General features: G+C 39.7%; 1 protein-coding gene across 7 annotated transcripts in view; it reads right to left on the minus strand.

Annotated features, from left to right (window-relative positions):
- GK (glycerol kinase) overlaps positions 1 to 24,626 on the minus strand; it is a 109,273-nt gene that overhangs the window by 16,595 nt on the left and 68,052 nt on the right. For all 7 annotated transcript variants that reach the window (XM_089653014.1, XM_089653010.1, XM_089653011.1 and 4 more), the window contains 4 exons: positions 22,209 to 22,293; positions 16,680 to 16,800; positions 9,646 to 9,789; positions 9,477 to 9,563 (listed from right to left, as the gene is read on the minus strand). In XM_089653014.1, the coding sequence (XP_089509140.1) occupies positions 9,477 to 9,563; positions 9,646 to 9,789; positions 16,680 to 16,800; positions 22,209 to 22,293 (437 nt within the window). The remainder of the gene's footprint in view (positions 1 to 9,476; positions 9,564 to 9,645; positions 9,790 to 16,679; positions 16,801 to 22,208; positions 22,294 to 24,626) is intronic.

The raw sequence follows: 24,626 nt of genomic DNA on the forward strand, positions 1-24,626 counted from the left end.
TCTGGCTACCAAAGAGGCAGGTACATCTAGTCATCTGTATATCATTCACATAGGGCAAATGTCTCTTCCTTCTACTGGTTACTGATGTGAGGTTTCCTTTGCCTATGAGTGGAGGCTGGCCATACAAATATGAAAGGATATGTTCACATTGACAAATACAGTGCTGTGAAAAAGTATTTGCCCCTTCCTGATTTTTTTTTTGCATATTTGTCACACTTAAATGATTCAGATCACCAAACACAGTTTAATATTACACAAAGATAACTTGAGTAAATACAAAATGCAATTTATAAATGATCTCAATTTAGATCAACTACTTGCACTTAAGCTCATAAAGGACAATCACAGAACAGAAAAAACAAATGTTAAGCAGCTAGCACATTAGGCAGGCTAAACCTGTCAGCACCTGTGGTAGTGAGCCCTTGTAGATAGTCAACTTGGGGTTCCCCAGGGCGTGGAGTCTAAGCCCCAGCCTGCTTCTTCACCAGAGCCCCTGATGGTGGGGATGGACTTGCAGCAAGCTGGGACCAGGTCGCAGCCCCCAGGTACGCCCAGCTGAGCAGACTGCTAGCGAGAGCAGAGTACAATGGGAGGAGACAAACAGAAATCCGATAGAGTAGCCGACGTCAGGACGGGCGGAAAACAAGCACAGTCAGAGAACGAAGCCGGGGTCGGTACACAAGTAGTCAATGTAGGATACAGGAGATAGCAACACACAGGAGCTCAAACAACTAGGAAGTTGCTCAGGCAAAGTAGCCTAGTCTGAGCATGTCTTATATAAGCAGGCAAACAAGGAGGCAGGCCTGGAAGTGATGGAAGGGAAGAAAATAAAACTCAGAACAGCAGATGATGCCCATAGGTGAGCACAGACAAACACACATGTGAAAGGGATCAGGAACAGCATTGCAGTAAGGAGGTAAGAGTACACAAAAAAGAAACTGCAGGCTAACTTGTGACAAAACCCATCACAAATATATATATATATATATATATATATATATATATATATATATATATATAAAATTTGAAGTGTAATGCTAATAAATCAGCAACAATATCTCCACTATAAATACAGTATATGGAAAGCATAAACCTGCAAACATGGACAAATAAATTACATAAGTCCATGTACAGGCTACTAAGTCCGTAGGCAGTGGTGCTCATAAGACAAAAAAATGACAGATAGTGGTATCTTCCACCTTCACCCCAATCGTGCAGTCTCTTACCGGATAAATTTGACCACAACAATGGCGGGAGGCGGCGGCTCCAGGGCAGCAGGTATTTGTCTTATGAGCCAAGTGGAAAGAGAGGGTCAACCAAACTGACATGTAGAGGCATTTTCCTAGTTGGCTGCCAGCTGGTTTGTCCAGGAGCATTGGTATCTCCAGCTAAAAGTTGAGGCTGATCAATTTTGGAGGAGGTTGTACTCATGGTGAATCGATTGTTGGCTCTTGCTCAGTGTTTAAATTCGACCATTTTTGTGGTCAAATCTATCCGGTAAGAGACTGCACGATTGGGGTGACGGTGGAGTATACCACTATCTTTCATTTTTTTCTTATGAGCATCACGATCTATGTTCTCAATAGCCTGTATGTGGACTTATGTAATTTATTTGTCCATGTTTCCTGGTTTATGCTTTTATGGTGGGGATATTTTTGCTGATTTATTAGCACTGCAGTTATATAAGTTTTTAAATTAGGATTTCATTTATTAAGAGAAAAAAGCTGTCCAGACACGCCTGGCCCTATGTCAAAAAGTAATAGCCTCGTAAACCTAATAACTGGTTGTTCCACCCTTGGTGTCAACAACTGTACTGAAGCATTTGCGATAACTGGCAATAAGTCTTTCACATTGCTGTGGAGGAATTTTGATCCATTCTTCTTTGCAGAACGGTTTTACTTCAGCCACCTTGGAGGGTTTTCAAACATGAACGGCCGGTTTAAGGTCATGCCACATCATCTCAATTAGATTTAAGTCCAGACTTTGACGAGTCCACTCCAAAACCTTAATTTTGTTTTTTGAGCCATTCAGAAGTGCGTTTCAGATCACTGTCCTGTTGCTGTTTTTGTGTTTCAGATCATTGTGCTGATGCATAACCCAAGTGTGTTTGAGCTTGAGGTCACGAACTGATGGCCAGACATTCTCCTTCAGGATTTTCTGGTAGACCACAGAATTCATGGTTCCATTTATTATGGTAAGTTGTCCAGGTCCTGCAGCTGCAAAGCAGCCTCAGACCATCACACTACCACCACATTTGTTGGTAGGATGTTCTTTTTATGAAATGCTGTTAGTTTTATGCCAGATGTAACAGGACACACACCTTCCAAAAATTTCAACTTTTGTCTCATTAGTCCACAGAATATTTGCTCAAAAATCCTGGGGATGTTATTTGGAAAATGTGAGACAAGTTTTGGTGTTCTTTTTGGTCAGCAGTGGCTTTCGCCTTGGAACTCTCCCATGGATGTTATTTTTGCCCAAATTTTTTCCTATTGTTGAATCATGAACACTGACCTTAACTGAGCCAAGTGAGGCCTGCAGTCCTTTAGATGTTGTTCTGCGTTCTTTTATGACCTCCTGGATGAGTCGTCATCATGCTCTTGGAGTAATTTTGGTAGGCCAGACACTCCTGGGAAGGTTCACCACTGTTCCAAGTTTTCTCTATTTATGGATAATGAGACTCTCACTCTGCTTTCTAAAATATGTGGTTAATCACAGTTCATTCATGATTTAGCAAGCTGGGGAGGGGGGGCTCGATTACTTTTTCACACAGGGCCAGGCAGGTTTGGACAGCTTTTTTCACTTAATAAATGAAATCATTATTTAAAAACTGCAATGTTAAAGTTTATCGATGATCTGAATCATTTAAGTGTGACAAATATGCAAAAAAAAAAAAAAATCAGGAAGGGGGCAAAACACTTTCACTTTTGTGTATATTGCCATTTCTACATGATGCACACAACTATACTACCTTGCACCCAGATTTATCCAGTCAAGGCTCATCTGCAGTGTAACCTACAACTGGGACTGTATACAGTGCCTTGAATAAGAATTCATACCCCTTGAAATTTTCCACATTTGTCATGTTACAACCAAAAACGTAAATATATTTTATTGGGATTTTATGTGATAGACCAACACAAAGTGGCACATAATTGTAAAGTGGAAGGGAAATAATAAATGTTTTTTTAAAATTGTTTACAAATAAATATCTGAAAAGTGCGGCATGCATTTGTATTCAGCCCCTGAGTCAATACTTTGTAGAACCACCTTTTGCTGAAAATTACAGCTGCAATTGATTTTTGGTATGTCTCTATCAGATTTACACATCTACAGAGTGAAATTTTTGCCCATTCTTCTTTGCAAAATAGCTCAAGCTCTGTCAGATTGGATGGAGAGTGTCTGTGAACAGCAATTTTCAAGTCTTGCTACAGATTCTCACTTGGGTTTAGGTCTGGACTTTGACTGAGCTATTTGTTAAAGGCCAGATTTGTGGAGTGCACGACTAACAGATTCTCCCACCTGAGTTGTGGATGTCTGCAGCTCTTCCAGAGTTACCAAGGGCCTCTTGGCTGCTTCTCTGATGAATGCTCTCCTTGCCCGGCCTGTCAGTTTAGGTGGACAGTCCTGTCTTGGTAGGTTTGCAGTTGTGCCATACTCTTTCCATTTTCAGATGATGGATACAGTGCTCCATGAGATGTTCAAAGCTTTGGATATTTTTGATAACCTAACCTTGCTTTAAACTTCTCTACAACTTTATTCCTGACCTGTCTGGTGTGTTCCTTGGCCTTCATGATGCTGTTTGTTCACTAATGTTCTCTAACAAACCTCTAAGGGCTTCACAGAATGGCTGTATTTATTCTGAGAAGTGAACTCTATTTACTAATTAGGTGACTTCTGAAGGCAATCAGTTCCACTAGATTTTACTTAGGGGTATCAGAGTAAAGGGGGCTGACTACAAATGCATGCCACACTTTTCAGATATTTATTTGTAAACATTTTGAAAACCATTTACGATTTTCCTTCCACTTCACAATTATGTGCCACTTTGTGTTGGTCTATCACATAAAATCCCAATAAAATACGTTTTTGGTTGTATTATGACAAATGTGGAAAATTTAAGGGGTATGAATACTTTTTTCAAGGCACTGTACATGTGTATACAGTACATCATGTATCCTTATGTTAAAAGATATCCATCAGTGTGGGTATGGTGTGATCAGGGTGTAGTAAACACACAATATGGTATATGCAGCAACGTCTAATGCATAACCATCCAAAAAACCCAAGGTGCACTTGGAAACATGACAAAAGTAGAGATATCTAAAACTATGAAACTAGATGGGAAACTAGTGATTTTCTCATTACTCACAGTGTGTATTCATGTGTGAACCTGATTTATTTCTGTAAAGCAAGTCTGTCATAATGTGTGCAATATGACAGTCAATATTAACAGACAAATTAATTGTAAATTACAGCAGTAATAAGCGGAAGAGTGCAGATAATAAATAGCAGAAACTGTATTTAGATGTGCATACACCAGAGCTCCAGCTCACATATACAAGATCGAATCATTCTCTTAAGAGAAGAGAAAGGCTTGACCCCATGAGTCAGCCAATGTGTATAAGTGAAATACAGCTTTGAGCTGAGCTATCTTTTCATTTTTTGTCTATGCAAACCTTTTAAAGCTATGTGCTGCACTATGGCAATGGTACTGTAGCTAGATCAGTACAGTCAAGAGGTACAAAGGGCTTTAGAACTCCTTACTGTCTAAGTTTGATTTTAATATGTATATGACATGCTTTTTATGTCCTTGTTAAATTTGCTGTTGAAAGTAAAAGGCCAGCCAGTATTTAAGAGTAGTCATGTGATACAGAACTGAAATTTAAGTTTACTGGTCCTTGACATACTCTGATATTACACAGAAATAATAGTAAATGTAGGAATTTTTGCATTCAGCAATGAACCTGTGGTTGCCAGTTAAGGCTGCACATTAAAAAGGATTATACTGGACATGATTAAAAATGAAAAAAAAAAATATATATACACCAAGGCTACATAAGTAATACAAATAATTTTTGTAATTACAGCAAAATGTGTGCTATGCAAAAATGTTCATCATTGAACACACTACTGTCTGGGTATTAGTATGCCAAATTCTGACAGATGGAACCATAGAATCAGAAGAGACTGGGAATTAAATGGAGCCCTGATGTATGGTCTATGCTTATGTATAGGAACAATTTTTCCTGCAACTGCTGCTACAAAATGCAAGCTTGGTAATACTGCTGGAACCAGGCAAAGAATACACACAATCCACAGTGATCCTTGCTTTATTCTTTTTTCTAATTAAAGCAGCAGAGTGGAGACCATACTAGAACATAAGCTCCTAGACAGACATCCTGGGCAGGACTGAAAGGCTTCTAGTCAGAAACGATCCTAGACTTGTCTTTTTTTCATCAATATTTACCATAAAAACATTTAAATTCTAAACCATATTAAAAGTTCTCACTTCTAGATACAGTCACCAGTGGTGTTATAGTCTATACCACAGGTGTCAAACTGGCAGCCCTCCAGCTGTTGCCAAACTACAAGTCCTATGAGGCATTGCAAGATTGACAATTACAAAGGCATGACTCCCAAAGGCAGAGGCATGATGGGACTTGTAGTTTCATATACAGCTGGAGGGCCACCAGTTTGACACCCCTGGTCTATATAATGAAGATATCTTGATTGATATCGCTTGCAAATGGGGAAAATCAATAGCGCCCCATTAATCTGCAGTGCAAAATGTGAACCTTTTTTTTTACCTATTCTGGGAGATTATACAAAGATCTCAGCATATGCAAGCATGTCAATTATTAGCTTCCATGAAGTCTGTCTACCTAATGTTACCGATAATGGTCAGAACAAGGAACATCTCTGCTGAAGTTTATCATGTGACAAATTCAGGTGCATTGGGCCACTCGTTTTGTTACTAATGAACACTGTTGTATGGTGCAGACTGTACCACTTTTAACTATGAGTGATTAGGAAATTAAGTGCCACACTAATATGTTCAAGTACAAACCCAAGTGTATTGCAAAGATTAAATATTGCAAAGCAAATGCTTTCCAAGGGCTGTATCTCTTTCCCTTCATCATGGCTATTCAAAAATGAAACATGTAACCACAAAATTCAATCTACAGTTGATTATTGTTGCTATGAGTTTGCACATTGATTCATCAGTAGCTCATTTCAAGCAGCAACTCTTAATTACTCATCCCTGCCACAACCCATGGTGAACATGGAAGGCCTACAGTGTGTAGAAGCTGCCAGCTTGATACTCAGCATCTACATTTAGGCCTCATTCACACTGGGTGCATCAAAACACACCTTGTGCAGGGGCCACGTTCCATGCAACCCCATGCAGAGATGGCTATTGGGATGCAACAGCTGAACAGGACAATTTAAAGTCCATACGAATGCGTGCTCCTGAACTCACACTGATTGCATTTGGGGCTGTGCACCGACACCTGCATACATGTCAAATTAAGAACAGCAGTTGTGTCTGTGCAGCCATTGCATCCCAATAGACATCAATAAGACTGCCTGCTATTAAAATAGCAAAGCATTACTTATTGGTATGGGGAAAGCTGTGTAAAAATGCTGCGCGCAGCATATTTTTGAAAATATAATCTCTTAACATGCTTATCTAACAGCATATTGGAAGATCTAGACCTTTTAATAAAACGAAAATGTTTTTAAAATGTGGTGATAATGAAAAAGATTTCACAATGTTAGTACCTCTCTGATATCACCTTGATGTCTCATTTTAAAAAAATTGCCCAGTTTATATTCGTTGTACATGAATATAATATAATGCTTCTATGGCAGCATTTGCTTTGCATTAAACCCTTTCCTTCTTTTATTTTCACCTTGTGATCTAGCCAGTAAGTCTGTTATTTTCCAAAAGAATAAGCTCTCCTGCAGACATAACAGAGAAGTAAGACAAACCATTTACCCTTGACAGGGATACTTACATTGAAAATGTAAAGCCTATATCCTAAAAAAAAAAAAAAAAAAAACTGTTGCTGAAACTGCGTGTGAGCTGGAGTTTGGCTTCGATTTCTTAGTAAATCTACACTCACCAGCCATTTTATTAGGTACACCTTGCTAGTACCAGGTTGGACCCCTTTTTGCCTTCAGAACTGCCATAAAGGCATAGATTCAACAATGTGTTGGAAACATTGCTCAGAGATTTTGGTCCATATTGACATGAGTGGCATCACGCAGTTGCTGCAGATTTGTCGGCTGCATATCCATGATGCGAATCTCCTGTTCCACCACATCCCAAAGGTGCTCTGTTGGATTGAGATCTGGTAACTGTGGAGGCCATTGGAGTACAGCTTGATCTTTGTGACATGGTGCATTATCCTGCTGGAAGTAGCCATCAGAAGATGGGTACACTGTAGTCATAAAGGGATGGACATGGTCAGCAACAATACTCAGGTAGTCTGTGGCATTTAAATGATGCTCATTTGGTATTAATGGGCCCAAAACGTGCCAAGAAAATATTCCCCACACCATTACACCGCCACCACTAGCCTGAACCATTGATACAAGGCAGGATGGATCCATGCTTTCAAATTCTGACCCTACCATCTGAATGTCACAGCTGAAATCAAGACTCATCAGACCAGGCAAAGTTTTTCCAATCTTCTATTGTCCAATTTTGGTGAGTCTGTGCAAATTGCAGCCTCTGATTCCTGGTCTTCTGCTGCTGCAGCTCATCTGCCTGACAGGTCTGACATATTGTGCGTTCAGAGATGGTATTCTGCATACCTTGGCTGTAATGACTGGTTATTTGAGTTACTGTTGCCTTTCTATCATCTTGAAGCAGTCTGCCCATTCTCCTCTGATCTCAACAAGGCATTTTCATCCACACAACTGCAGCTCACTGGATATTTTCTGTTTTTGGACCATTCTCTGTAAACCCTAGAGATGGTTGTGCGTGAAAATCCCAGTAGATCAGCAGTTTTTGAAATAATCAGACCAGCCCGCCTGGCACCAAAAAACATGCCACATTCAAAGTCACTTAAATCCTGTCTTCCCCATTCTGATGCTCAGTTAGCAAGTCATCTTCACCATGCCTAGATGCATTGAGTTGCTGCCATGTGATTGGCTGACTAGCAATTTGTGTTACCAAGCAACTGAACAAGTGTATCTAATAAAGAGGCCGGTGAGTGTAAATCCACTGGGATACCTAATACTTCTCCTCCCCCGCAGATTAACAATGCTGCTATGCAAAAGTGCCCCTGTGCTCCTTCATCCAGAGTGTAGGCACTCTAGTACAGAGGGTGTGTTACTGGCCAGATCATCAGGTGAAAACAGAGGGGGGGAAAAAAAAGCATAAAAACAGAAAACTAAGCTACACGTCTAATCACTGGTAAACTGCAATTATACATATATTACACATTTTTGGTTTTGGGTTTAAATAACACTTGAAGTCAAACTTTGGCATACATTGGTCAGTGGACATTAAGCCTTACCTTTTTTTTCCCCCAGACAGTCTTCTTTCATGAAGTGACTACACTGAAATGTCATATTTTGGTATACATCAAGTTCTTTATTCCATTAAAAACAGTAACTTGCTGTGTGGTTGTGTGAATGTAGCCTAAGAGAGGATTTCCCTCACATTAGAGACATTTCCTTCCATTTCCTACTGTATTTATAGGATAAAAATTGAAAAAAAACCTCTCCAACTGGACACAGCAAAAAATTAAAAAAAAAAAAAAAAAAAATCTTACAGGGATTTAAATACCCTTCCCTATTCTATCCAAAATGCCAAATGATAAAAAAAAAAGTTTTGGCTTTAAAAATACAGTACTTTAATGGTTCTATCTGCACAAATCTATGTGCAATAGCGCACCAATGGAGATGGCACCTGCAGCACAAAACGTGAATGTTTATTGAAGATGCTATTCTAATACAGCGCTAAAATTCCGTTGCACTCACTTTCCCCATAGCTTAGTGAATGTGGTGAAGCTTCACTTTGTAAAAAAATACCCAATCAGGTTCAAGGAAAATTAAAAAAAAAAATGCATTTTTGATTGCACATGACTGGATGATGGAAATCAGCAGAGCTTCACCACATTTACTAAGCTCTGGGGAAAGTGAGTGCAACTGTATTTGCAAGTGCACAGTCTATTTGCATTTAGTAAATCAATCCTGTTGGGTTTTAAAATTGCCATTATTTACTACAGGAAATATTTTGTTAATATTTATTTAAACAAAGTCTGGCATATATTAAAAACTTCAACACAAGGGTAGCTTTCTTTTCCTGATGGGTACCTACACTGACACCAGACACCATCCTTAGAGACTCTTATGCAAGACATGCTAGCAACAAACACTGTGAATGCTTACAACAGTCTGTAAGCACAGAACTATATATACAACAATTATATATGGATCACCTAGAAAAAAAAAAAAGTTACCGTTTCCATTGGTTGCAGGTTCTGAGCTTTCCCAACCCATTGATTTCATAACTGCCTTTTTCCATCGAGCATAGCGATATTCGCTTTCTGAAACAGAACATTTAGAGAGATCATTAAGAGTTTTGTCAGCATTCTTGCAAAGACAGCAAAAACTGTCTGGGATCTTCACCTTCTGGGTTAATCTGTGGCTCAAAGCGTTCACAAGTCACTGCAGTCAAGTCACTGGGGTTAAGACTCCAGACACCCACTCCTTCAGCAGCTCCTGCAGCCATGGCAGCTCCTAATGCGGTTGTTTCAGGCATTGAAGGTTTTACTGAGGAAAAAAAAAAATGACTCTCACATCATCTACACTTATAGACAGCGAGAACTGCTTTTTTTCTGCTATTTTCTGCTTTTTTTTAAGACTTCTATAAAAAAATGTCACTTTTAAAGCCTAAGACATTAATATTTAATATAAGGCAAGTATACCGCTGAATTCTATAAAAATCTCTGTCCACAAAGCTATCTGACTGCAGAATGGAATATTAGGTTGGGCTTGGAATAGCGATTTAGTGAGTAAATGAAGGGCAGCGTTAGGTATCAACACCTCTCCCGTTTCCCCTATTAAATCTGAAGTATAGAAAAGTAGACTTTCCATTCATAATGTATGGGCATTACTGGGAGATGTAACAAACACTGTGTGCATCTGACTTTCCGAGACTCAAGGCCCTGTCCAGTGAGAGTGCCCTTACTGGCCACTATGTCAGTCACAATGGACAGTGAAATCAGAGTTGGCAAGGTTTAGCCTGAAGTCAGGGAGGGTCAGGCTCCAGTAACATAGTCAGCATTTATAAAATGAATAGAAGGCATCATGTGGTGTCTATAATGAAGTATGTCCTATGTCTTGCAGGCAGCTGGATCCTGTAAAAATCTTCACTGCAGGAATGCCTGTCCTCTTCGTCTCTTTGAGCTTTTGGAGCTACAATAGTTACCATCTTCGGGTAGAACAGCAGTAAGGATGGTCTGATGGAGACACGCCCCCTCCTCCTCCACTAAGAAAAATGATTTCATCGATTACACTGCTTATAACACAATCTCTAAATGGAAGAATCTGATCATGTTACAAGCAGTGAAACCAATGACAGAACTTTTCTCAATAAAGGAGATGGCAGAAGGGGGCGTGACTCTGTGAGACCATCAGTACTGCTGTTCTGCTTGCTGCTCTGAAGCTGTTAACCAGTGCACTGCTGAAAGTTCAGAGATAAGAAGAGGACAAGCATCCCTGCAGTGAAGATTTCCTTAGGATCCAGCTGCCTGAACAATGTAGAACATACTTCATTACAAGGCAAGTGACTAAAGCTGTAAGGATTTTTTTTTTTAACTGCTTGGCGTCCAGCCACTGTAGAAAAACGGCCACAAGGTGGCACCGCTGGGCAAAATCACGTTTTAAAACGTGATATTGCAAAACAGGTAGGGGGCGCGGACGATCGTGGTCGCGGGTGTCAATCACTGGGTCCCGGCCGGTCATTACCCGCCGCGTCCCGGCGATTGCCGGCAAACAGTGACACAGAGCACAGCTGTATTGTTTACATTGCAGCTCTGCTCCCTGTCAGTTCCTAACACACTGATCCCGAGAGAGGAGTTTATCTCTCGGGATCAGTGTGTTCCTGTGAAGCACACACCCCCACCCCCTAGTAAAACACTGCCCTCACACAGTTAACCCTTTAATTGCCTAAAAAAAAGTTAACTCCTTCCTCCCCAGTGCCATTAGTACAGTGTCAGTGTTTTTTTTTGCACTGATCACTGTATTGTTGTCACTGGGGATGTCAGTTCCCCCCCAGTGTCAAAATGTCCTTTGCAGTCCTGCCATAAGTCGCTGATCACGGTCATAAATCGCTGATAACCGCCATAAGTCGCTGATCGCCGCCATTATTAGTATATAAAAAAAATCCCAGTATCTCTCCCGCCATTTGTAGACGCTATAACGTTCTCGTAAACCAATTAATTTACACGTATTGGGATTTTTTTTTAGCAAAGACATGTCGCAGAATATATTTTAGCCGAAATTTATGACGAAATTTGATTTTTCCATTTTTTTACTGGACATGTTTTATAGCAAAAAGTCCAAAATATTGTTTTTTTCTTCTCATAATTGTCAGCCTTTTTTTTTATAGCGCAAAAAATAAAAAAAATGCACAGGCGATCAAATACCACCAAAAGAAAGATCAATTCGTGGGGAAAAAAAAGGACGTAAATTTAATTTGGGTGCAGTGTTGCATGACCGCGCATTTGTCAGTTAAAGTAATCCATCAACGGAACACAAACCGCTTCTGTAGCCGCTTCCTGACCGCCCTATAGTAGAAATACTGCTACAGGGCGGAATGGGTGCGCAAAATCACATATGTATACATGATTCACGCTCCCGTGGTTTTCACGCCCCTCCCAGATAGCATCAGATTGCCCGCCAGTACACCAGTCATCACATTTAACCCCTTGATTGCCAGGAGCACGCTCATGCACAATAAACCTCCATTGCTAGTATAGTGTCTGAACGGGTCAATATTTTTGATCAGATCAGCACTATACCAGTGTTAACAATAGTATAGCGTCCCCAAAAATGCAGCGTTAGCGGGATCAGCCCCAGCACCTGCGTTTAGCCCCTACGCTTACCCCCCCTTCTCCCCCAGCAAGTGCAGTGTCAGTAGGTCATTGTCGTCACTTGATACATTGCACACAAAACCGCAGTGTTGGCAGAATCAGGCCTGATCTCTGTTAGCACTTGCCGGTAAATTTTGATGACTCTCATATGCAGCAGAGTGCCAGTACTAGTGCCGCTCTACCTTTTGGTGAACTGGCGAGTACCAGCGGTCTAGTACATCTTGGTCTTTCACATACCTCCTTGATTTTTGGAGCTGTTTTTCACGGAATATCTGTATGCGTTGATTGTGGGTCAAAGCAAATTATATGCACAACAATTTATCGCCACCAACCCAAATTCAAACCTTGCCAGACGAGTTGCATGGAAACTCATTAGGGTTTCCGAATTTACATTTTTTGGGGGCCTAACCCTCAACATGGGCATTACTAAAAGAAATGAATTGCGGTTGTATTGGTCTGCAGACACGATTCATCATATGCCGTGTTCTCTGCTGCCATGACCAGGCATAGATATGAGAGTATAATGTTTTTTATGCATTTCAACGACAATACACTCAGTCGTCCTCGGGGTGACCCTGAATTTGACTGGCTCCACAAAATTCAGCCCCTCACAAATCACCTTAAGCAAAAATTTGCAGATGTCTATACTCCCCAGCAAAAAATCTGCATTGATGAGTCCCTCATTAATTTTTCTGGCCGCCTTGCATTCAAACAATTTCTCCCCTGCAAGCATGCCAGATATGGGGTCAAGATATAGAAGACCTGTGAGAGAGCAACAGGCTATACTTATAAGTTTTGGATTTTCGAGGGAAAATACAGTCACGTGGAGCCCCCCAGATGCCCAGACTACATGGGGAGCAGTGGCAAGATAGTTTGGGACTTGGTGTCATCCTTTTTCCATATGGAGTACCACTTATACATGGACCATTTTTATGCAAGCGTGCCACTATTTAGACATTTGTACAATCTTGGAACTGGCGAATGTGGCAAAGTGTGACCTAATGTGTGCCCACCATTAGAAGTGGGTGGATGCAGGGCGGTATATTCTAATGGTGGGCATACCACACACTTTTTCTGCCAGAGATTTCTTCTCTTTTTTTCATTCAGTCCACAGCTTGCATACAAAAAAAAAAAAAAAAAAAGAACATAGTATATACACCCAACAAGGACCTGCAACGTACTGGTACATCACTGGACTTTGAATGGTTATAACAGGATGATGCCTACAGCTGCAGGCATCATCCTGGTATCGTTTTTTTCAGCCGGCGTTCGGCTTTCATTTAAAAGCAATCCTAGTGGCTACTTAGCTGCAGGATTGATTTTACAAGCAGCGGGATATGATTCCCCCCTCCCCCGCTGCCTTCCACGGCCTTCTCGGGCAGTCCCATGCCATCGGGGGAACCTGAGAATGCAGCTGGTGTTTCTGCCAGCTGACCATAGAGCTGATTGGAGACCAGAGTGGTGCCGATCATCTCTATAGTCTAAGAATTTGGAAGCTACGAGCATTTCATCACTTCAGTTTTGCAGGATATAAACAGAGCCATTTGTAAATTGGGAAAGCATCTGATCACACCGATTTTGGTTTGATTAGATAATGTAAGGGCAGAGCAGATATCTAGAGCTTGATAGACCCCAGATTTCTCAAAAAAGAATATATGACAATGCCCATTGAAGTTATAGGGGATATTTGCATTCCCTGTGATAGCGTTAAAAGTGATAAAAAAAAAATGAAAGGTAAAGTGTAAAAATAATAAAAAAGAAATCAAAATAACACCTGTGTGCACAAGCATTGACCCTGTGCCGGTATGTAAACAGCGGTTGCACCATACATGAGGCATCACCGTGAACGTCAGATCAAGGGCAGTAATTCTAACACTAGAGCTCCTCTGTAAATCTAAAATGGTAGCTTTTAAAGGCTTTTAAAGTGTTGCCTATGGATATTAAAAATGTATGCAGTTTGCCGCCATTGCACGGGGCATGCACAGTTTTAAAGCATGTCATGTTTGGTATCTATTTACTCAGCCTACCATCATATTTTATATCTTACCAAATAATTGGCCAATATATTGTGTTTTTGTGTAATAAAAAGTAAAAAAAAAGTGTATTTTTTTTTTTAAATTGCTTTTGAAAAATCGCTGCCCGGGTACTATGTGCCATTCAAAATTGTAGTACCCACTACTTTATTCACTAGGGTGTCTGCTTTAAAAAATATATATAAATGTTTGGGGGTTTAAATTAATTTCCTAGCAAAAAATACTGATTTGTTTTCATGTGAACAAAAAGTGTCAGAAAAAGCTTGATCTTCAGGTGATTAGAAGAGTGAGTGATGTGTGGCATAAACTTCTAATGCTAGGCATAAAATGCCCCCACCCCCCAAAACGACCCCTTTTTCAAAAGTAGACACCCCAAACTATTTGCGGAGAGGCATATTGAATCAATAGAAGAATTTATTTTTTTACCACAAGTTTTTGGAAAATGACAAAATTATTTTTTTTTTTTTTTATTACACAAAATAGTCACTTAAATGATTTACAGCTCACACATGCCATGGGTATATGTGGAATGACTCCCCAAAATACATTCTGCTACTTCTCCTGAGTATGGGGGGTACCACATGTGAGAGACATTTTGGTAGCCTAGCCAAGCACAGGACCCCAAAATCCAATGAGCACCTTCAGGCTTTTAAAGGACTTTATTTCCTCATTAGACTTCCAGACTACCTATCAAAGTTTCAGAGGCCCTGAAATGCCAGGATAGCACCTAATCCCCCCAAATGACCCCTTTTTGAAAAGTAGACACCCCAAGGAATTTGAGAAGAAGCATGGTAAGTATTTTGCAGATCTCATTTGTTGCCACAAGTTTTTTGGTGACCATTTGTGGACTGCAGTCATCAAGACATTCCACAGATTTTCAGTGGGGTTTAAGTCTGGCCTCTGACTAGGCCATCCACCCTTATCTCCTTTAACCATGGTGTGGTCATTTTTGCTGTGTGCTTTGGGTCATTGTCATGTTGGAAGGTAAGCCTTCTTCTCATTGACAACTTTCTGGCAGAGGACAGCAGATTTTCCTCAAGCATTTACGGTATTTTGCTGCATACATTTTTCATTCTATCCTGACAAGTGGTCCAGTCCCTGCTGCAGAGAACCCCCTCCCTCCCATAACAGTATATTACCACCTCCATGCTTCACTGTAGGAATGGTGTTATTTGGATGGTGAGCTGTACTGCATTTCCAACAGACATATCGTTTAGTGTTGATGCCAAATAACTCAATTTTAGTCTCATCTGACCAGAACACCTCTTCCATGTGGTCTCAGAATCTTCAAGGTGTGTTTTGGCAAAGCTCAGTGGTGACTGCATGTGGCCTTTCTTGACGAGTGACTTTTTTCTTGCAACCCTCCCATACAAGCCACAATTGTGGAGAATATGTGTTATTGTTGTCAAATTCACACAATGACCACTCTTTGTCATAAGAATGCTTCAGAGTTGCTGTAGGTCTCTTGGCAGGTCAGTGGTCTCTAACCGGTTTCCTCCTGGCTCTTTCATCCAGTTTGGAGTGACATCCTGATCCAGGGAGGGTCTATGTTGTACCAAATAACTTCCCCTTCTTAATAATAGACTTCATATGTGCTTCTAAGCATTGAGAAAGCATATGACTTTTTTTTGTATATATTTCCCAACTTGTGCCTGTCCACAACTTAATCACAGAGATCTTTCGACAGTGCCTTGCCACCCATAGTTGATTGTTTCAGTTGCACTATCAGGGACTGAAATGCTCCAGGAAAGCTCTTTTCATGCTGTGCTGATCAAAATGACCATAGCTGAACATAGTTGAAAGTCAAATGGCTTTTTGTGCCATTGAGAAGGTGATTAGCTTTACTCTGAGTTTACAAGTATTTCTTATATGTTTCACTTGGATGTTATAAGTTGCACTGAGTAAATACAGCTGGATAAAAAAAAAACCATGTCTGTCTTCATTCCAGACTGCAAACCAACAAAATGTGCTTATTTTAAAAAGGGGGGTGATTCTTTTCTATACCCACTGTAGTTCATGTTTATCCTCAGTCATGAAAAGGATTCACAGTCACAATCTGAGGTCATCGAAAGTGACTGCACACTGCCAGCACATAGCCTCCCATATAGGTATGCATGAGAAACAACATACCTATTTGGGTACAACACTTCTTTATAAACAGCCTTATGTCATAAAGGAGGAAATACAATAAATACATGAACTGTGATTATATAAATAATGGGTCTATAACAATTATAAGGTAGCTGTCGAAAGCTTTTTACCCCTCCAAGTATTATGAGGCTTATTTTTACTAATATCATATGTACTAAAAGCAATGAAGCAAAAAGGGTGTTTTTTTTAAACCTATTCCTCTAAATCCTTTTAAAACTCAGATGATTACATTTAGTGTGATATGCTGAAAAGTAATACTGCTAAAACACTCAAAACACATTTCCTTCTACTACCACCACTGCCAATTACCAACCTAATTAAATGAAAAAGCCATAAGTAATAGATAAATACACATACAGAGCACAAACACTGAATTGCTTACCCACAGGGATGCATAGGATATCAGCCTGTAACTGCATAAGGATCTTATTGTTAGTCATGCCCCCATCAACTTGTAGCTGGCTTAAAGGAATTCCATAGTCTTGGTTCATTGCATCTAGAATCTGATATGAAAGAATAAAAAAGGGAGTGCTGAGGCTTTAAGACAAACACACTGGTATTGGCAAGTAGAACTACTGCTTGGGTTAAAGAGGTTAGCTGCAGTTTTTGCATTTTGTTCTCATTAAAACTCTGTAAATAATATCCTAGTTGGACTTAAAGTGTACTTTCCATAAAAGCAATCTACCCGAACTAAGATCTAAAAGAAAACCCTCACCACCAACTACTTACTCAAGTTATGGCTTCCTCTGATAGCCTTCCTCAAGTAGTGGCTCTTTTTATATCTCCCAGCTGTGATCTTGTTCAGCAAAGGCTTTACAAATGCAGGAAGTCCTTATAGACTTCGGTTGTCTCCCAAAACTGGAGAAGCTTGGTAGATGGCCCTATACAATTCTGGGAGTTACAGCCAGTGCTGAAGAGGACTGCAGCCAGAGGATGAAAGTAATACCATAGCTCGGGGCAGGCTATAGGTATAGTAGAGGTTGGTTAAGCTGGAGATGGTTAGTTCATGTACTTTCACAAATACAAAAGTGAAAGGTAATTCTGTAGCTAGATTTGAAAAAAATGTTAAACTAAACTAAGCTTGCAGGGTGCACTTTTTTAATGTAACAACCGGGTTACTTTATGTACATCTGTTTACTATTTACCTGTCAAAAAAAAAAAAAAATAGCATTTAAGCTGAACCAGGAAGAAGCAACGTAATTTACCTGGCTGTGCAGTGTGGCAGATGTGTGCAAATTATACGACTACAAAACCTTTGTACAAACAAAAAATGAAAAATCCTTAAAAAAGGACATATTAGTATGTCAGCTTTGTATTTATCTGTCGATTGGAGTTGAATTTGTAAGCTCTAAAAAGCAGGGCCCTCCAGTTCCTGTTGTTTTAAAAATTGTATTGTAATTGTTCTGTCTGCCCTCGTTGTAAAAAGCTGTGAAAATTGTTGGCGCTATATAAATCCTAACTAATAAGAATAATTATTATTATTATTATTATTATTATTATTAAACAACGGAAGTAATTGAGTAAAAAAGTGGAATATTAACACTCTAATATTGACACTTAGCAATCTAAGGGGGAAGGGGTGCCCTTAAACTTTTGGCTCTGTTTCTGGCTGCACACCTATAGCGTACTATGGATTGGTAAATGCTCTTTCACAAAATATTTACCCAGTTGCATGATCTATTCTATTTTTTTAGTTCTTACAATATTGATATTGAAAAATGTTGAATTGGTATTGATGTGTCTTATACAGTACCATAACGCTATATAACTAAGGAATTTTTTTTTTTTTCTTATCCTTTTTTTTTTTTTTGCAACCAAATTCTTTATTTTGTTTGTTACAGCCAATACTTCCCTACATAAAAATAAAAAGCTGCTACTTGGACCTTATGCAATAAATCTTCAAGTATTCAAGGTAATGGAAGCCAAGCTAGGCGTTTCACAGTTAGTGTTCCCACAATCTCTCACAGAATTGAGCAATTGGAATTATGTGCCAGGAAAAAGTTAACTTTTTCTTTTTTTTTTTGGCCATACCAGATATTTAGCTTGGAAAGTGAAGTTTTCCAATCCTTTTTTCAATCCTAAAATAGTTCCACAGTCTCCACATCATATTCCTCAAATCACCAGAAATTTCCCCCATCTTCTAAAAATCGATGAGGTATTGCTGGCATTTGAAAATAAACCTTGCTGGATTTGAGACACCTTATAGAGGATGAAAAGCTACGTGGGTTTCAGTGTGTGAGGAAGAAGGAATACTGTTAAGAGGGCATGTAAGGCCTTTCTCCACCGGTATAGAGACAATGGACCCAAATCCACCTGCCATTTCAACCTACAGGGCAGGCCATGCCTCAAAAGAAGAAAGAGTACCAAAAATGAAAATCAGCTTTACAAACAAAGCATAATACCTAAACAGTTAGCACAAATTAGGGGAGCAGTCTTAAATGTGAAATGAAAGTGTATCTGCCCATACAAGATTACACCCTGCAAAAACTGTTAAATAGGGTGCAGCCAACCACCCTGTCAATCAGGGTCCATCTCTCATAGTCTACATACCTCAGTGTATATCATTGTCTTTCAGTTTCAGCAAGCTTTAATTTTTGTGTATTATTAGGAATTGCACACTCTGCACTAACTTTCAAAAGAAACAGGTGTACCTCGGTTTACAAACGCCTCAGTTAATGTAATTTTCAGTTTACGAATGAAAATCCATTGACAATAATGCCTTGGTTTACAAATTTTTTTCGCAATAGGAAGTGTATGTCGGTGCCGATTTTTAAATGCAATTGCCGGATTTTTTTTTCCTTCACTATAGCTCACAGAATTAGCTGTCACTTTCCCCAGAGTTACAGGAAGTTTTGTTTCTTTTAAGATACTAAATGGGAACATTGTTTCTTGTAACTTGGGGAAATAAACTAAAAGGAAACGTTCTTTCTTTTAGCTGGGGGGAAAGTGACAGCTGAATCTGAGCTATACTGAAGAAAAAAAAAATCACGATGCCCGCCGCCGCCAACCGGAACAAAACAATACAAAAAAAAGGCTCCGCTTCAGACAATGGTTCTCGCCATCTGCCTGCTCCGTGGTTTGACAGTTCTTAAATAGGTAAGGGGCGGGGCCACCTGAGGACATAACGCATGCGATCCCACCCCAGGTGACATCAATGATGTCACATGAGGCAGGGTCACTCAGGTCATGTCCCCGAGTGGCCCCACCCCTTACATATTTAAGAACTGTCAAACCACCGGAGCAGACAGACGTTAGAAGCTGAGCCCTTTTTTTTTAAATTCTTTTTTAGGGTCGGCGGCGGACATAGTGATTGATGTTGGATCTACTGCAGGGGACATTCTTTTAGTTTTTTCTTTTAATAAAGGACTTGTCAAAGACCGTGTCTTGTCTTTTTTCACACTACACTTTTTGCTTTTTATGAATGAGTATCGGGACCATGTCCCCCATACTCATTCACATCGCGGGGAGGGGGGCGGGTTCTGGGGGCCCCCTTGTTAAAGGGAGCTTCCAGATTCCTATAAGCCCCCTGCCCGCAGACCACCACAACCACCGGCCAGGGTTGTGGGGAAGAGTTCCTTGTCCCCAGCAACATGGGGACAAGGTGCTTTGGGGGGAGGGAGGGGAGACCCCCTGCCCCAAAGCACCCCCCCCATGTTGCAGGCATGTGGCCTGGTATGGTTCAGGAGGGGGGGGGGGGCACTCGCTTGTCCACCCCCTTTCCTGACCTGCAGGGCTGCATGCTCGGATAAGGGTCTGGTATGGATTTTGGGGGAAACCCCTCACGGCATTTTTTTTTTTATTTTGGCGTGGGAGTTCCCCTCAAAGTCAGTACCAGACCCGAATGCCTTGGTATGGATGGGAGGGGTGACTCCACGCCGTTTATTTGTTTAATCGCCAGCAATTCTTTTACATTCATCTGTCAGTGAGTTAGCCCGTTGACAACTGAAACATTAACACATGGTTGTCACTACTAAAATACCGCATGACTTGATAAAATAACTCATGCGGTATTTTAGTAGCGTTTACTTTTTTCTGACCTCAGGAACGGATTAATTGGTTTTCAATGCATTCTTTTGGGAAATGGTGTTTTGGTTTATGAATTTTTCGCTATATGAAGAGTCCCACAGAACTAATTAAATTTGTAAACCGAGATATGCCTATATTTGCATTCAGTGTACGGTTTTGTGACTTTTTACAAATACACTGAAAGAGAGGCTTGCATATACAAATGGTGACAGAAACTCTGAATGCTTATATCCTTAAATCAGAGTGTTTTATCTCATATATGGTCAAATGTATTACTCACTTTCTCAGATACATTAAATTAATACATATCACATCCAGGAAAACTGATTTATGTGGGAGCTGCCCAAAAAACTGTGGCCTTTGTAGTTGCCAATTTCCCCAAAAAATGTAGTCACGACGTGTATCCTGGTGTGCTCCATCAACATTTTATTTTAGTCTGGTGCATGAGCTGTGCACCACCTAGCTTGTATAGCAAATGCCACCACTGTAAGTTATCTCCATGTTTTTATTAGTACTAGGTGCAGTGTAATCTAGTTTCAGGTCAGTATGCTACCCATATGCTACCCATGGCACTGGATACTATTATTATAAAATATTCAAGAGTAGTATCATCACTGTTCATGTATGTTCATGTAATTATTAGATATAAGTAAACCTCTATTAACCTGGTATGCCATCAGTTCATTAACAAAGGAATTAGATGATATAAACTAGATGGATTATGTAACTATGAAGGAAAATCTAGATCAATGCAGATCCATATACTCATCCCCAGCCAGCCATCTTCAGTTGTAATTGTAAATGTATGATTATGCCACCCAGCTCCATGAATACGATCTCTTTCAGCTGAGAAATCAGCAAAATAATGTCATGTAAGGGGCTCAGATTACAATGTGGGGGCAGAGGTTAGGTCTAGGCCAGTATACTTACAAGAATGTACACAGATCATTTGCAGCAAAGAAGGAATTCTGCATTTTTCACTCAAGAAGGCAGAAGTTGCTGTGGGCTTATATTTGGAAACCTCTTACAGACTTAAAGTGGAACTTCACTCGCTCAATAAACATGGACTATTTATAATTCTTATACTGCTATCATTAGTAAATAGATAGAAAAGTATACTATATGTACTTGTTTTAACCTTTTTTATGCATTCCTTCAGTTACTTCCTGGTTTCCATGGCTAGGCAAATGAGGTCATTCATCCCAGTAGTCTTTAAGAGGGGAGAGAGGGTTCTCAGCTCAGCCAATGCCTGAGCTAAAGACAGATGGATTCCAGGAAGTAACTGCTACATGAATCATCTGCCCTTACTTAAGATGGCCACTGCCAAAAATGCCGGAGGGTGTTTTTTAAAATGATTTCTCAGCAAAATAATGCATGGAGATATGGATGGATGGAGGATTTCATTTGAATATTAAAAATGAATTATATTGCATTTTTGGTTTGTGGTAACAAATGCAGTGCAGTTTCACTTTAATTATTTAGGACACGCGTATACAAGAGTTTTCAAAACCAGAATTACTAGAGCCAGGAATTGCTGACAAATATGTACTGTGCCTGTGTAGGAACTGGTTTCAGCTAAACATAATATAACAAGCTGAAAATGACACATTACACAGGCATAAGCAATAAAGATTTTCAAAGCATGTTTGATAATGTGGAAGCAACTCATAGAATCTCCATTTATAGCAAATAACTAGATCTAGTTTGCTGCAGGCAGGTCAGTGAAAAATAAATTGTGACTATCTGCTATGAGTTACTGCACTTTATTGCTTTGTTTAAGTGATTTGTTTAAAATAAAATAGCAGGAGACAAATGACAGCCTAACACTTTCACATATCTGTAGCCATCACAACATACCTAGATTTTAAGGTAAAAGCTTGCTCACCTCTCTGGTCTGAAAACACACAGCTTCAAGAGCAGCAAATGCTATGTGGTTCTTGTTTGTGAACTGAGTAAGACCACAGATGATTCTATATACATGGAAACAAAAACAGGCAATCAGGTAAAGCATTCAAAACAAAGGCTGGCTCATAGACATTAGAGGGTAGCTGCACATAAAGAAACAACCTGACCACCAGCACGCCATAAACTTTTATGTTGGTGTTGGACAAGTATATAGATTTAGATCAGTGCACAGGGGAGGTAGAGGACACTGCTCATCACTGGCTTATCATGGGTGCTTAAAAGGTTTTCTAACACCCATAGACATGAGACTGGCCAAAAACACTGGATTGAGGGACTCATCTCATAGCTGTAACTAATATTGTGACTTTATGGTAGTGTACAAACAATATGCACATGGGTCTTTGACTAAAACAGAATTTGTAGTTTAATAAGAATAGCTGTGATTTTGTAATTCAACTAGTGTTTTAAAACACTAAAAATATATACAAGTGAGCACTTCTGAAAACAAGCTGCTTGCACCAAAAAAAAGTGACACACCAACCTTATAAACAGAAAAAAAGAAGATGAGTGCAGTGCTAACATCATAAAATTATCTTAAATATAAAAAAAATCAACAATACATAATATGTGTGCAAAGCAAATCACTCCCAATCACATATGAATCGATATTCAAATATTGATCAAAAAGTGATAACAAAATAAATGAAATGAAAAAGTCCAATCAAAACAGTGTATATCCAACTGCAGAGAATTATTTATATATATATATATATATATATATATATATATATATATATAAAAAAACAAATATATACAGCCAGGTCCATAAATATTGGGACATCGACACAATTCTAACATTTTTGGCTCTATGCACCACCACAATGGATTTGAAATGAAACGAACAAGATGTGCTTTAACTGCAGACTGTCAGCTTTAATTTGAGGGTGTTTACAGCCAAATCAGGTGAACGGTGTAGGAATTACAACCGTTTGCATATGTGCCTCCCACTTGTTAAGGGACCAAAAGTAATGGGACAATTGGCTTCTCAGCTGTTTCATGGCCAGGTGTGTGTTTATTCCCTCATTATCCCAATTACAATGAGCAGATAAAAGGTCCAGAGTTCATTTCAAGTGTTCCATTTGCATTTGGAATCTGTTGCTGTGAACTCTCAAGATGAGATCCAAAGAGCTGTCACTATCAGTGAAGCAAGCCATCATTAGGCTGAAAAAACAAAACAAACCCATCAGGAAGATAGCAAAAACATTAGGCGTGGCCAAAACAACTGTTTGGAACATTCTTAAAAAGAAGGAATGCACCAGTGAGCTCAGCAACACCAAAAGACCTGGAAGACCGCAGAAAACAATTGTGGTGGATGACCGAAGAATTCTTTCCCTGGTGAAGAAAACACCCTTCACAACAGTTGGCCAGATCAAGAACACTCTCCAGGAGGTAGGTGTATGTGTGTCAAAGTCAACAATCAAGAGAAGACTTCACCAGAGTGAATACAGAGGGTTCACCACAAGATGTAAACCATTGGTGAGCCTCAAAAACAGGAAGGCCAGATTAGAGTTTGCCAAACGCAAATTCTGAAATCTGAAGTGTTTCGGGCAATATTATCTGCTCATATTCAGCCAAATGCTTCAGAACTCATTGGACGCCGCTTCACAGTGCAAAAGCAACCAAAATTTTTTAAGGAAAAGAAGTGGAATGTTATGCAATGGCCAAGTCAATCACCTGACCTGAATATGATTGTGCATGCATTTCACTTGCTGAAGACAAAACTAAAGGGAAAATGCCCCAAGAACAAGCAAGAACTGAAGACAGTTGCAGTAGAGGCCTGGCAGAGCATCACCAGGGATGAAACCCAGCGTCTGGTGATGTCTATGCGTTCCAGACTTCAGGCTGTAATTGACTGCAAAGGATTTGCAACCAAGTATTAAAAAGTGAAAGTTTGATTTATGATTATTATTCTGCCCCATTACTTTTGGTCCCTTAACAAGTGGGAGGCACATATGCAAACTGTTGTAATTCCTACACCGTTCACCTGATTTGGATGTAAATACCCTCAAAATAAAGCTGACAGTCTGCAGTTAAAGCACATCTTGTTCATTTCATTTCAAATCCATTGTGGTGGTGTATAGAGCCAAAAATGTTAGAATTGTGTCGATGTCCCAATATTTATGGACCTGACTGTATATATAGATAGATATATAGATAGGTAGATAGATATCTTCAGTCGGATATACACGGTTTTGATTATACTTTTTCATTTCATTTATTTTGTGATCACTTTTTGATCAATATTTGAATATCGGTTCATATGTGATTGGGAGTGTTTTAAAACAGTCAGTATATGCAAACTCTACGTATATTCCCAACATATTGGTTAAAGACCTCA

Source organism: Staurois parvus, unplaced genomic scaffold, assembly GCF_062004578.1.
Source record: "Staurois parvus isolate SC_StPar_1 unplaced genomic scaffold, SC_StPar_1.0 ptg000696l, whole genome shotgun sequence".
NCBI classification, from domain to species: Eukaryota; Metazoa; Chordata; class Amphibia; order Anura; family Ranidae; genus Staurois; species Staurois parvus.